Here is a 14,810-nt window from a genome sequence, read left to right as displayed (position 1 = left end):
AGTATAAATCACAAATTAAATTTCTGTGTTGGCACTTTGCGATAAATAAGCGGGTCTTTGTTGTAGTTTGGGCACTCGGCCTCTAAAAGGTTTGCCATCACTGGTCTAAGGCAATCAGTCCCTGATATAGGGTTAGTTACTTCATCAGTATTACGTATTAGTTTTTATTAGCCAAGAATATGTAACAAATATAATTGCACACATTGTACGTGTTTGACCACTCCTGGCGCTATAAACCCTACCTGTGTGCTTTCTTGGGCTGCAATCAACAGACTTGTGGCCCATTACTTGTGGCATTGATGACTTGAGAAGGACTAAACTCAGTTAAGAATAGGACCTGCTTTGAATTTTGTGCCTGGAGCTCATACACGGGGGCAGTGGAGCCCACAACAACGTATATGATCCCAAAGAAACAAATACGTCATATCAACAGAGAGAGCACAAACATAGGCCGTGTGCATGTAGCTTAATCTACACAAACATTTCTTAAAGGTGTGAATGGGGTCATACAAGGTGCGACTTTTCTGCAAGTAATCATCACATAGGATGGCGCTGTGTTATATCACCCCAATATATAGAGGTCATCACACATCTCCACCATAAACCAGCTCTACTAGGATCTTCCACAGATCCTTATTGTCCATTATTTTCTCAGTTGCTCCTTAGCAGCAGATTACAGACAGTCTCATAATAGTGCAGGCTATTGCTGATGAGTCCTGTGCCTCTCATACATAGACATGGTGGGGAAGATGTAGCAGAGTAGTACTCCCAGCATGCAGGGGGACGCCGGGGGTTGTAGTCACCTAATCCCACGTCATCTCCCAGGAGCATGCAACATCTGCAGGAGACCGCACTCACCCCATGGACGTGATAGCCCTCATTGCCTCCATCCGCGGGCTCCGAGCTCAGTGACAGCCCCATAGCGGGGATCGGACAGGGACAGCCGGAACAAGCGCAGAACCAGAACCCGGTACACACACCGCACTACACGCCTGCCAGGACTACCAATCCAGCGCTGATACTGCGGAGCGGAGAGGATCGGGGATCGACTGGAAGGCCTGGCGGGTAGTGACGCTGCGTGACAACGGAGGAAGAGCGTTGGTAACTAGGGACGCGCACGCCTGGACAGAGACCTGCAGCTAATGGGGAGGATCCACCTAGAAGACTATATACAGCTACATACAGCTATATACTGCTAATGGTAACCCTAGAGTGATAGAGTGACCCGGCCCGGATCATAATAATGGCGGACACAGATCCTCAGATCATGGTGAGATGTGTATCATGGAGGTGATAGACACTATTGATGACTTGTATAGTGGAGGGCAGAGGGTTCATGTGTATTTTTTACCTTATAATGATGACAATATACAGTACAAGTCTTACTGATCACAAAGAAGTGGCGTCAGGAGATCCAGCCATGATCCCAGGACGAAAGCGGAGAACAAGGAAAACCGGTGACCCACTGGACCCGTCCCCAACTGATATTGTGGTACTGACCTGTGGGAGGGGAAGATCACCCCTGTAACCCTTATGGGACTCCCCACTTTCAGAAAGCCATAACTTGCTTTTTTCCCCGTCTATAGAGTTGTATTAGGGCTTGTTTTTTGCGTGACATATTGTAGTTCCTATTGTCAGTACATAATATTAGTGTGCGGGGAAGTTTTTTAATTCCTTCTTTCACTGTGCGCTCCAAATGACACCAACTCTTCATTCTTTGGGTCGGTACAATTCATATTCTGCGTATGAGATGATAAGATTGATGACCATCTCAGACACAAATTGCAGAAAAATGTCACTTATTTCTACAGATCTTGTTGTCGAAATCAACATTCGCAATGCAGCCTCATAGTGTCAGACAAGCTGAATGCTACAGATTATGCTGAGAGCCAACATCCCAGTAGACATGAGTTCATGGAATCTGCCAAAATTATCAGAGGAATTGTTTCTGGAAATGTTTAATTTTCTTTTCTTTTGCAGGCTTCTATTATTTTCTACTGCCAGGATAAATACTATCACCACGTGCAGCAGATCACTCGGGAAGGCCTGCAGAAGTATCACAATGACCCCGTGCTGCTGTTTTTCAAGGCTTATAGTCTCCTTATGGAAGGTAGTTTGAAAAGCTGTAATATTCAATAAATTATAATTTCCTACTTCCTTTGCTGTTTGTCAGCTGATGTCAGCATGCATTTTATTCTTCTATTTTTATGATTGAGAAGAAGTAAATGTAGGGCTCTGTGGGCAGTTTGAAGATTGGGATACAGTCCCTGACAAGGACCAAAGCTGTACAGAATTGTCTGTCATTTTTTGGGGCACTCTTTTAAGGTAGTTGATGCACAGCCAAAATTGGAAAAAGTAAGAACCTGGTCATTAAAGGGAACCTGTCAGTAGAAATGTCATGGAGGCAGAGAGTTTAGTACTTAAGTCAAGTTCTCCTGAAACCTGGTAAATGATGACAAGAGGTGTTAAGAGGTGGGGAGAGCTTGACTTCATTGCTAAACTCTCCACCTCCTTAACTTTGAACATCCAATTTACTTGTCACTTTTACGTTGATTTTCTGGTGGATCACACCAAATAAACATGATTTGGAAGGTGTTATGCTACTTCACAACAGGGGGGTGTGCCGTTGGGATTTAACTTTCAAATTGTGTCGCAAGACAATGCACTTACAAACGATTGCATCCGTCCCCCATAGGGTATTATGGCCTCTGCTGAGCGTGTATGTCACTCAGCACCAGGAACCAGGATAGAAAGACAAAAGTTGTTTAGTTTTTTCATCTTGTGTTTCCTGTCAATGGAGATGTATCCAAAAGATGAGATGTGAATGTAGCCTTATTTAGGAAGAATGTGCAATTTGTAACATTTGCCTAGGAGCTAGTAAACCTGATGATGGATTGCAATTTATGTAAAATTTTATTTGTCTTCCTGGTATCAGATCGTGTTCAGGAAGCGATCCGAGAGCTGGAGGCCATCAAGGATGTCCCAGAGGTGTCATTATGTGCCATCATGTTACTTATGTATGCACACAAAAAGAGTGAAGTTGTCGGTAAGAGTTCTCTCATCAAAATAAATATCCAGTAGTGAAAAGTGGCAAGAGATGGACTTAGGTCTTAGGGCAAGCTCTGTGTAATCTGTGCGCGCTATTTAAATAAAGGAATTATTATTATTAAGTCTGCGTGGCTTCAATTTTACACAGATAAGTGATGGTACCACACAGCAATAAATAAATAAATCTACATTTATATATTACAGTCCATGTACAAAACTTCTGTGCAGATGGGGTTAGCATATTAATCACTGTATAGTAAAAATTTTTGAACCATCATTTTGTTACTACAGATCCTTCTGCAGATTGTAAAATACCTAAATTGGTTATTTTCTAATTTGTTTTTATTCCTTCCAGACCGTGACGCAGTTTCCGATTTGGAGGCAAAATTAAAAGAAACTCGCAGATCAGCTGGATCTAAAGCATTGTACTATGCAGGCTTACTTCTATGGCTGCTGGGGAGAAGCGATAAGGCCCAGGAATACATAGACAGGATGCTAAAAATGTCCAATAGGTCTGCTGAGGTAAGTAGTGAAACAGGGGGTGGCTGCCACGTTAATTCAGGCTCCAGGTTTTATAAAACCAATACCACTAGACCCTCAAACCCACAATATAAACCCCATTGGTGTTAAGTGATGGTGCGGATTTATATTTATGCATGGGTTTCGGGTCAGATACCAACAACTAAAGACAAGATCAATATAATGGCAATTTTCATTTGCTGATTCAGTGGGTTCACTGAGTTTCCTTGGCTGAAACTAGTTAGTGATATCACTGAAATAAACTGTGATGTCACAACAGTTACAACCACATTTGTGATGCCATAGCACTCTCCTGACTTAAACCAGTTGTGATGTCACATTGGGGCTTATTTTCTAATGTTCCCACGGACGCCTTTCCGTCGGGTTTTCCAAGGTTTTTGGGGGATCATGCTGCTGAGACAGGTATTTAGAAGGTGATTGGGGGAAATTGGGGGGGGGGGGGGTTGTGCCGTCGGACGATTTTTTACTGAGCAGTTGTGACGTCACATTTGCTTTATGGACTTGATATTATATAAGCTTACCTGTCATAACATTGATGATGTCATTGCAGCATCATAAATGTTAGTTAAGCTGTTGTTATAGATAAAAAGCAGTTGTGTTGTCACAGCTTCTATACACTGTATACAATATACTGTACTTGGGACTACCTCCAACCCCTACTCGGACTTGGGGATTCAATACCCCCCCTTTTTTGAAGCCAGAACAGGAAATGCAAGATGGAAGGGTCTAATAATTTGGGCCAATTCTAGCAAATTCAGGACTCTTGAAAAGTGTGGAGTTATCCTGAGATGTCACTGTAGCTTGTGAAAGTTACCATGCGTGATGTCATAACTTACCTGATTGAAACAATAATATAACATCACAACACCTTCCCTGACTAGCACCATTTATAGATGAGGTAACTGAAATAGCGTACACGACTTAAACAGTTGTCGGTTACTAGATGCAAACACACTTATGATGTCATATTAGCTCGCCTAATTTTAAACACATTAATGATGTCACTAAACAATTATTCATTTGTGATGTCACAATAGATGGTCTAATTTGTGATGTCACAGTAGCCTCCTTGACTCAAACCTACTTGTGATGTCACTGCAGCTTTCCTGACTGAGAATCACTTGTGATGTCACTGCAGCTTTCCTGACTGAGAATCACTTGTGATGTCACTGCAGCTTTCCTGGCTGAAGCAACTTGTGATGTCACTGCAGCTTTCCTGGCAGAAGCTACTTGTGATGTCACTGCAGCTTTCCTGGCAGAAGCTACTTGTGATGTCACTGTAGCTTTCCTGACTGAAAATCACTTGTGATGTCACTGCAGCTTTCCTGACTGAAAATCACTTGTGATGTCACTGTAGCTTTCCTGACTGAAGCTACTTGTGATGTCACTGCAGCTTTCCTGACTGAAGCTACTTGTGATGTCCCCAAAGCTTTTCTGAGTAAAAATCACTTGTGATGTGACTGAAGATAATTGTTATTTCACAGCAACTTTCATAACTGCAAATATTTGTGACGGTCAGAGTTGAAGTGTATTTTCTCATGCACCTTTAGAAATATCCAGGGCCAGAGCCTGCACTGGGCACACCTGGGCAAGTCCCGGGGCCCACATATTGAATCCATAGGAGGTGAGGGGGGTTTTATATAAAATAATCATGACAAGGCTGTTTGGGATCATAAACTAGGGAATATTATAGGGAACAAGAGACTGTTTTAGCTTCAGAATTTTTAATGTCGCTGTGTGAGTCCACTGCAAAGGGGCCCACTGAGGCTTTGTTGCCCAGGGGCCTACTGAAACCTGGAGCCGAACCTGGAAACAGCACACAAACCTCATCAGTCTATGCCTTTTCATGACTCCCATTCACTTCTATGGGACTTCTGGAAATAGCGAGTCTCAACTACTTCCGGCAAACTGGTCCCCTGTGGCTGCTGCATTCAGGCTGTACAAGGTGGGGGATAAGTATCCATAGATCAGCACAAGCCATCAGCAGGTTTATTTACTAGACCCAGGTTTATGGAGGAAAATTTGAGGAAACTTTGTGAATCGCAGACACTCCTTAAAATGGTAACAGTTTCTTAGAGTAGGGTCTTCTTAGCATTTCTTGCATTTATTTGTCTGATAAAGTCTCTTTTTCCAGGGCCTGGTGCTGAAAGGATGGTTGAATCTAACTCCTGGGACGTCTCTTGCAAAGTGCCTGAAATATTTTGATGAAGGAACCCAGGACAATAAAAATATATTTGGAATTGTTGGAAAGGTATGCCCTCTTTTTCATTTTAGAAACAGAACTGAATTTTAAAGGGAATTTCCAGGTTATTGATATGTGTCACTCATCACCATGGAGTAACAAGGGATAGACATGCATTGGGGGATGTACTAAGCCTTGTTATCCCCTTTTACACAACCAGCTAGCATATGGCTGCAACAGAAGTGCATTGTGCACGGTACGGTATGGTGAGCTCTACGACTTCCGATGGAGTGGGGAGGGGTTAGCAGCGCTCTCCCCTTCTGCAGACGGCTGTATGCTACACCCCGGCTCAGAGGCTGAGCCCTCTCCATAAACAAGGTGTTTGCTGCATAATGTAGCAAACACCCACCAGTAACTCTCGTGAATGGTGCTAGCCGTCGGCGGTAAAAAGCCTTACATGTGTTTTCATGGGTAGAGGAGAATAAGCTGCTGACAAACTCCCTTAGCGGTTGCAGACCCCTTTAGCGATATGAAGAACAAGCCCATCCATTACCCTTCCACACTTACACTACAGGAGGGTTTGGCCACAATAATGGTAATTCATTTGTCCACCTTCTTGGTCTTCTGGAAACTTCCCCTTTCTTACCTGCTATCTTTTAGCTTGATCCAGTATGCATGAAACTGCATCACCTCTTTGCATGCCTCATGTCATATGTAGAGGGACGTCCTGTGGACAGATAGGCTTCATGTTTATGAACCAGTTCTCTGTACGTTTATCCTCTGAGGTTTATGAAATTACAACAGTTTTTAATAAACTTGTCTTTTTTGCAGGCAGAATGTCTGATGATGCAGAAGAATTATTCGGGAGCATTGGATATAATTAACCAAACCATTTTTAGTTTTCCTAAATTCACAGCGGCACTTACTCTAAAGATGAAGTATGTTCTCGCCATGCAGGATTGGGATCAAAGCCTTGAAATAGCACATGGGTAAAGATACATTTATTATGCTCATTTCTCCCTATTTAACTAATATCAAATATAGTACAGGTACCTTAGGCTACTTTTGTGTTCTCAATCTAAGTGTTCATGCTCATGACCAACCACTAGCACACAGTCCCGTGTACTTCTATTGGCTCATACACACAGAACTCAGGGCTGCAGAACTCAGAGCAGGTCCTATTCCTGTCCGTGTTTGCGGCTCGGCTAGTCTTTTCTACCATCACTGGCGTGTAACTGGACTTCACAAGACAATAACATGTGTCTCAATGAATGGACCATGGGTCCGATGTTTGTGGCCTGAGAGAAGCACATGGTCATGGGTATGTACCTTAAAGAGGATCTGTCACCCATAAAAAGCACTAAGAACTGTTTACTAAAGTAAGAAGCTTCTATCTCAGATGCAGCAGTGTTGCACTGCTAGCGTTATTGGAAACCTCCGATAAAGACACTGCTGCAAAGTACATTAGGAACTGCTTTGATCGCAGTCCAACTTATTCACAAGGGGGCGGTCTGAGGCGCTGCCTCTTTCCTGGACCGACCCCAACTCCATAGGCCGTGGTGACTGCTGCGGGTCATATTGCAGCCATTGCCTCCTAGCCCCGCCCCCTCATGAATACCCCGGATTGCTTTAATCGCGGTCTGGATTTCTATTGTACAGCGCAGCAGTGTTTGCTAGCGTTTTCGCAGGGTTTCTGATAACGCTAGGAGGGTAACACTGCTGCATCGGAGATAGCACTAGGAGCTGCTTACTTTAGTAAGCAGCTCCTAGTGCTTTTTTATGGGTGACAGGTCCTCTTTAAAGTCTTATGAATTTATTACGCACAAATTAAAAATACATATAGAGTGTAGGGAAGGGAAGCACACATTATTTTTTTATGGAAAAATGTAAGCAGATAAAATGCTATGCCAAGATAATATATCCAGTTAGATACTGTATCGGAACCAAATATAAACTGGGGATACAGGATGTGGAGAAAAATGTGGAATGATCTATCAATAGAAGAATGGAATGAGGCCTTTGGGGTTATAGGGAGAACAACAAAAAAATACATCTCATTTGTTGTACAATCTGGAATGAGAAAGAAGAATGGATTTAATGGTAACAGCAGAGGAATGGGAGTGTGGTCTAGCCAAACCTGGATTTAAAGAGATTTGGTTGGCTTGGCATAATAGGTGTACAGGCGGTCCCCTACTTAAGAACACCCGACTTACAGACGACCCCTAGTTACAAACGAAAATCTGGGAGAGGGTCTGGACCGATTCTATGAATCAGGAGTAGAAGGGAAAAGACCAGGGCGCATCGACTCAAGTGTAGGTTTGATTTAAAAAAGGATTTAAAAAATGCTAATAAAAGCTGCTCACCTCGCGGCTATCTTTTAGCCTAGCATGTAGTCAAGTATGTGGAGTGCTGCCGGTGGAGCCACGAGGATTGAAGGTCCAGAAGTAGAATCCCGTGGTGTGGAGATGCTTGTGGTAAGCAAGACAGAGAAGATCCACAGTGTGGCGCAACTTCACTTTGGTAAGAATCTTTATTGCAAATGAACTACGCGTTTCGGCGCTTGGACCAGCCCCTTCGTCAGGTTCGGCAAACAAGATGACTCTTGTTTGCCGAACCTGACGAAGGCGCTGGTCCAAGCGCCGAAACGCGTAGTTCATTTGCAATAAAGATTCTTACCAAAGTGAAGTTGTGCCACACTGTGGATCTTCTCTGTCTTGCTTACCTACAAGCAAACGAAAATCTGGTAATTGGTAATTTACTGTACTTTAGCCTTAGGCTAGTATAAACAGCTGTAACAGTTATCTAATGTGTCTGTAATGAAGCTTTAGTGTTAATCCTGGTTCTGATGACAACCCAACATTTTTAAAATCCAATTATCACAGAGACCAAAAAAAATTTGGCTGGGATTACAATTATAAAATATACGGTTTCAACTTACGGTACATACAAATTCAATTTAAGAACAAACCTACAGAACCTATCCTGTATATAACCCGGGACTGCCTGTATTGAGATTAAAAAGAGTCATGAGAACCCCCCCCTTGCTCCAGGGGTGGGGTGGGTGGTAGTTGATTTTTATATACAATTACCGCATATATGATTATTACATTTGTATACCATGGGAGAAAATTTTAATTTTGAAAGTTTGAAAGAAATTAATCTTGGTGATGTAAAATACGAGCTTGTCTCTTATGAATTACTATATATAACATGAATAAATAAAGTATAAAAAAAAAAACATTCAGTGGCCTGAAAATTATCATTGATTAAATATGCTAGTTCACAACAAGTGAAAAATATCAGTATGTTAGTCACTGTAGGTGTTGTCATTGTTGATCATACTGTCTATAAATTTGGCACATATGTAGTACATTCAGTAATACCAATACCCACAGACAGGGCCGGTTCTAGACAAAGTGGGGCCCTGGGCAAAACTAAAAGTGGGGCCCCAAAATAAAACTATTTTATGACCAGTCACAGTCAGCAAGAGGCTCCTTTAGTATGGTAAAACAAACTGTAATATGGGAGAATTTTATAGGCGATAGAAAAATGATAGGGAGACTTATGGGCAGCATGGTGGCTCCGTGATTAGCACTACAGCCTTGCAGCGCTGGTCAACATCTGCAAAGATTTTGTATGTTCTCTCTGTGTCTGCGTGGGTGTCTGCGTGGGTTTCCTCTGGGTCCTCCGGTTTCCTCCCACACTCCAAAAAATTACTGGTAGGTTGATTAGACTGTGAGGCCCATTGGGGAGGGGGACCGATATTTTCTGAAAGTAGACACTTGCCCCATTTTCAAAATTGCATAATAGATTTTATAGACATAGGCGCCTTCATGCAATTTTGATTCAAATTGAAACATTTTATTAAAAATACTTAAAATTTGACTTTGATGGCAAAAAATTTGATCCAAACAGAAAATGTTTACCTTCACATCTCCTAAATGTAATAGATGGACATGTGTAGAGTTCACAAATGTGCCCTACAGGCGGTCCCCTACTTAAGAACACCCAACTTACAGATGACCCCTAGTTACAAACGGACCACTGGATATTGGCAATTTATTGTACTTTAGTCCTAGGCTACAATGAGCAGCTGTAACAGTTATCAGAGGCGTCTGTAATGAAGCTTTATTGGTAATCCTGGTTCTTATGACAACCCAACCTTTTTAAAATCCAATTGTCACAGAGACCCAAAAAATTCTGGCTGGGGCTGCAATTATAAAATATACAGTTCCGACTTACATACAAATTCAACTTAAGAACAAACCTACAGACCCTATCTTGTACGTAACCCGGGGACTGCCTGTATTGATATGTTTACATAAATAAATCCACATAATATCACTAAAACTGTAATAACTAGATACCTGCTTTTCAGCTAGACATTTTTAGACAGTCGCAACCTGCACAATATAGCAATAAAACAGAATAAAAAGTAAAGGTGCCATAAAACCTATATAATTTTGAAAGCAGACAACCAGGCGATGCATTTGGCAATTAACATTCAAAATTTCCTCTAAAATATGTATAAATCCAGAATACTTATATAAAAAAAATATACTTTCCTAAAACAGTAAGATCATACAGACCCCACATGTGTATATTCACCAAAATATGCAGCAAAGGGAACTGCAGAAAATTCACACAAATCTATCATTGTCTGTTCCTTAGACAATGTGTAACCCAAATAATAATTATATATCCATAAACCTCTCTAATGAGATAATAAAAGTCACTTTTAGATGTGCGCCAATGTGGGGCTCAGTGCTTTCTTCTCAGTTAACGCCACCTTCGAGCTGGAGTGTTTTTGCGCCCGTTTTTGCGCCTAAATGAAAAGTCGCAAGTGATTAATATTATTAGGCGCAGCAAAACATCTGGATTGGTAAGATAGATGAGGGAAAGCTGGTTATTTTTGCTGCGCAGCTAGTTTGGCGTTTAGTTGCAAAAATGGCACAAAAACGGTGCGCCTGAATGAAAAGGCGCAAAAACAACAGAAAAAAACGATTGATACATGTGGCACAAAGTGTGGTCTTAGATAGTTCTGCATAGAGAAGGGTTAAAAACATGAACATTAGTTGATAATATCCCTTCTCAAAATGTAGTAACATATAAAGTGAATATTTCCATTATCTGGGAGGTGCAGCAGCTCCTGAGTGCAGCAAATTCTCCCTGTATCCTGATGGCTAAGAATCTGGATGGGGGGGGGGGTAATTTCAGGGGGCTGAATCTCTGGCTCTGTGACACATAGAACCTGACTTCTTACTTGTTTCCTATGAAAGAAGAGTCTCCTCTTTTATATGAATCTAAATTTGTGTTTCTAAAATGTAGGAAAATGGAGATATTAACTGTTAAACTGCCGTTGGGAGTGATTTTTATATATAAAAATGGCACCTGATATTCTCACTTTAAACCTGAATATCTCTGGATCCATAGCACCTAGAAACACAATTCAAGATTCATTTGAAAGAAGAGATTCTCCCCTTTCTCCCTAGGCAATTGCCACCTTTGCCTACCCATAGCGCCGGCCCTGCCCACAGATGGAAACAAAATGTACCCTATGTGCTCGAGAGTTCAATGAGGATTTCAATTTTAATAGAAGACAAAGACCCACATTTACTCAATACAGCGCAGTCAGTACTATGTACAGTTGCCTGTGTAGTGTACAGGGGGTGCCAGATTTAGGATTTCTGGCGCACGTTCTTCATGAATCTGGCGCCCCCGACATTGCCCCGACAGAGTGCACCACTTTCTTTTGGTGCACCTTTAACATGGGGAGTGCGACACATTTCTGTCTAGCTTTGCATGATAAATGTAGCGCACGGTCTGACTGAGCACCGAACCCCCCATAAGTGCAGAAATTTGCGCGTTGCAATGAAGAATAGTGCAGCGACCCCAAAAAATGGTCGCGTGCAACACAAATGTAGCGCTGGCACTTCTTAAATATCTGAGCAAGCAGTTTGCACCTTAAAGAACGTGCAAAGTCCAACAGAAAAGGTCATGGTAAATGTGCCACATTATCTGTTTGTATTGAAAAAAATTGACATTTTATTATTTTTTGTATGTATTGTTGTAGGCTCCTTACGATACAGAGCAATAACATTGATGCTCTCCAGATGATGGCTATTTACTGTCTCACAAGAGAAGGAAATGTACCTAAGGTAAGTTCTCTTGATACACAATTATCCTAACATAATTGTCATCCTTGTCTTGTACCATTACATGGCGGCCATTTAAATACATTGCTATCAATATAACGTCTGAACATACAAGGTTGACCAGGCTGTTCTAACATTTAGAGTGTGTCTCATATACACAGGGGTTTCATCCATGATACAATGGGGCTTATTTACTGAGGGTATCGCGGCGGCATTTTCGTCGGGTTTCCCGACTTGTCTGGGATTGTGTCGCACGCGATCGTTTTGTGTGGCAATTGCGCCGGCTTCCACACAACACAAATCGAGGGGTGTGCCGTTCGGACTACGCGCAGGATTTAACAACAACAGGGAGAAGAAGGTGAACTCCTGATCGGGGAAGCGACACATGCAGGATATATCAGTGCACGATCTTCATGAATCGCAGCAGATGGGCATTCCAGCAAACATTCCGTATCGGGGACCGCGCAGGGACCGGGTAAGTAAATGTGCCCCATTACTTTTAAATTGCATTAAAAAGACTGATTTTGTGCAACTGGAGGCCGTGATGAAATAATGGGGCAGATTTACTTACCCGGTCCATTCGCGATCCAGCGGCGCGTTCTCTGCGCTGGATTCGGGTCCGGCCGGGATTCATTTAAGGTAGTTCCTCCGCCGTCCACCAGGTGGCGCTGCTGCACTAAAAAGCATCGGAACGCACTGGAGTTCATCGAGCCGGACTGAGTGAAGGTAAGTGCAAGCTCCGCGACAGATTTTTTATTTTAAATGCGGCGGTTTTTCCGAATCCGTCGGGTTTTCGTTCGGCCACGCCCCCGATTTCTGTTGCGTGCATGCCAGCGCCGATGCGCCACAATCCGATTGCGTGCGCCAAAATCCCGGGGCCATTCAAGGGAAATTGGCACAAATCGGAAATATTCTGGTAACACGGCGGGAAAACGCAAATCGGGCCCTTAGTAAATGACCCCCATTGTCTGGAAAACAGTAAAGGAACCCTGCCTTATTTTGTTGATCTTCTGTTGCTCTTTTATTTGGCCCCAGCCACCATGTTTAATTTAGATGTTATATGCTAATAAGCAAATGCCCTAACTATATATATAAAACTTAACATTTAATTACGTAGTTAATAAAACTTAGTCTCAGCGCTGAAAAAAATGACAAACAGACATGCAATTATTGTCACACCGGGTCGGGGACAATCAACAGTGTGCAGGGCTAATTACCCTGGACACAGACAATAGCCACGAAGTTTAAAGGCATAGGTACACCTCAGATGTATGGTTTAACAGATGGGAGAGATAATATTGATACATGAATCATAATGTTTAATAAAGAAAAGGTATCGTCTCACCAGTCTTCATTTCAGGTGCGGCAACCAATAAAAAAGCTCTCACCTGTCTTCATCCAGGGAACAGGAGTAGGGAATTGTGCTGCAGCACTATCCTATTAGTCCCTACTTAAAACGTAACCCTGAACCCATGGATTAGCTCCCAGCCCTAACAAGGGCGGTCCCAATCTGTCCCTAGATGTAACTATTACGCCCTAAAAACTAAGTGGTATAAACAATTCGTTTCCCTACGCGTTTCATGTACCGGTAAAGGTACACTCCTCAGGGGAATAAAGTGCAGATTTAGAGTTGTAAAAATTAGCTCAGAGAGAGATAAGGAACATCGGTTCAATATCATAGTAGAAGACAAGCAGTGGCTTATCCTTCCTCAGCAAGCGTGGACCCAGACATTAGGACGGCCACTGCTTGTCTTCTACTATGATATTGAACCGATGTTCCTTATCTCTCTCTGAGCTAATTTTTACAACTCTAAATCTGCACTTTATTCCCCTGAGGAGTGTACCTTTACCGGTACATGAAACGCGTAGGGAAACGAATTGTTTATACCACTTAGTTTTTAGGGCGTAATAGTTACATCTAGGGACAGATTGGGACCGCCCTTGTTAGGGCTGGGAGCTAATCCATGGGTTCAGGGTTACGTTTTAAGTAGGGACTAATAGGATAGTGCTGCAGCACAATTCCCTACTCCTGTTCCCTGGATGAAGACAGGTGAGAGCTTTTTTATTGGTTGCCGCACCTGAAATGAAGACTGGTGAGACGATACCTTTTCTTTATTAAACATTATGATTCATGTATCAATATTATCTCTCCCATCTGTTAAACCATACATCTGAGGTGTACCTATGCCTTTAAACTTCGTGGCTATTGTCTGTGTCCAGGGTAATTAGCCCTGCACACTGTTGATTGTCCCCGACCCGGTGTGACAATAATTGCATGTCTGTTTGTCATTTTTTTCAGCGCTGAGACTAAGTTTTATTAACTACGTAATTAAATGTTAAGTTTTATATATATAGTTAGGGCATTTGCTTATTAGTGTATTACCCCTTGGTGCCTTGTCTTAAATAACTCCTTGTTTAATTAAACAGGATTATCTATTGCTATATTTATTAGATGTTATATGGAAAGATTTCTCTCTGAAAAGTATAAAATACACAGACCAGGGCTGTCTGTATGATCCCTTGTAATACACAGGGGTTCTTCTATGACCAACTCCAATATATTTTTCACATTACAGGCTCTTAACCACGTGAAAGAATTGATCAGAGCTCTTGAGACATTGGAGCCCCAGAACCCAGTACTACATTTCCAGAAGCTCCTTGTACTATGCAACTTGGTAAGAATAATTAAGTGATTAGGTTCTTTCATTATCATGGTATTCATTTTTGTTGCTTATTTAACACCAAAGTATTTTAAAGCATTGTATGCAAATTGTCATCACTCACATCAGTTACTGGGGCACATTTGATAAGAACAGGGCAAACTGCACTATAAGTAGTTTGCCTGTGTATAGTGGAGGGGTGCCAGATTCCGGATTTCTGACGCC

The 14,810-nt window shown here is 42.1% G+C and overlaps 2 protein-coding genes across 3 annotated transcripts in view; one reads left to right on the top strand and one right to left on the bottom strand.

Annotated features, from left to right (window-relative positions):
• The window catches only part of GORASP1 (golgi reassembly stacking protein 1), a 30,522-nt gene extending 29,421 nt beyond the window's left edge, over window positions 1–1,101 (bottom strand). For both annotated transcript variants that reach the window (XR_011855921.1, XM_072153865.1), the window contains exon 1: window positions 859–1,101. Coding sequence is in view for 1 of the 2 variants with exons in the window: in XM_072153865.1 (XP_072009966.1) it covers window positions 859–921 (63 nt within the window). In the remaining variant the exon portion in view is untranslated. The remainder of the gene's footprint in view (window positions 1–858) is intronic.
• Window positions 986–14,810, top strand: part of TTC21A (tetratricopeptide repeat domain 21A) — a 44,109-nt gene continuing 30,284 nt past the window's right edge. Inside the window, exons 1-8 of the mRNA XM_072153863.1 lie at window positions 986–1,270; window positions 1,981–2,110; window positions 2,936–3,046; window positions 3,404–3,570; window positions 5,723–5,839; window positions 6,602–6,759; window positions 11,844–11,928; window positions 14,502–14,600. Coding sequence (XP_072009964.1) covers window positions 1,244–1,270; window positions 1,981–2,110; window positions 2,936–3,046; window positions 3,404–3,570; window positions 5,723–5,839; window positions 6,602–6,759; window positions 11,844–11,928; window positions 14,502–14,600 — 894 coding nt within the window. The 5' untranslated portion in view covers window positions 986–1,243. The remainder of the gene's footprint in view (window positions 1,271–1,980; window positions 2,111–2,935; window positions 3,047–3,403; window positions 3,571–5,722; window positions 5,840–6,601; window positions 6,760–11,843; window positions 11,929–14,501; window positions 14,601–14,810) is intronic.

The sequence above is a fragment of the Engystomops pustulosus genome, chromosome 5 (genome assembly GCF_040894005.1).
Source record: "Engystomops pustulosus chromosome 5, aEngPut4.maternal, whole genome shotgun sequence".
Classification (NCBI taxonomy): Eukaryota; Metazoa; Chordata; class Amphibia; order Anura; family Leptodactylidae; genus Engystomops; species Engystomops pustulosus.
Note: the sequence above shows the minus strand (reverse complement) of the source record. Positions and strands in the feature narration are given on the sequence as shown.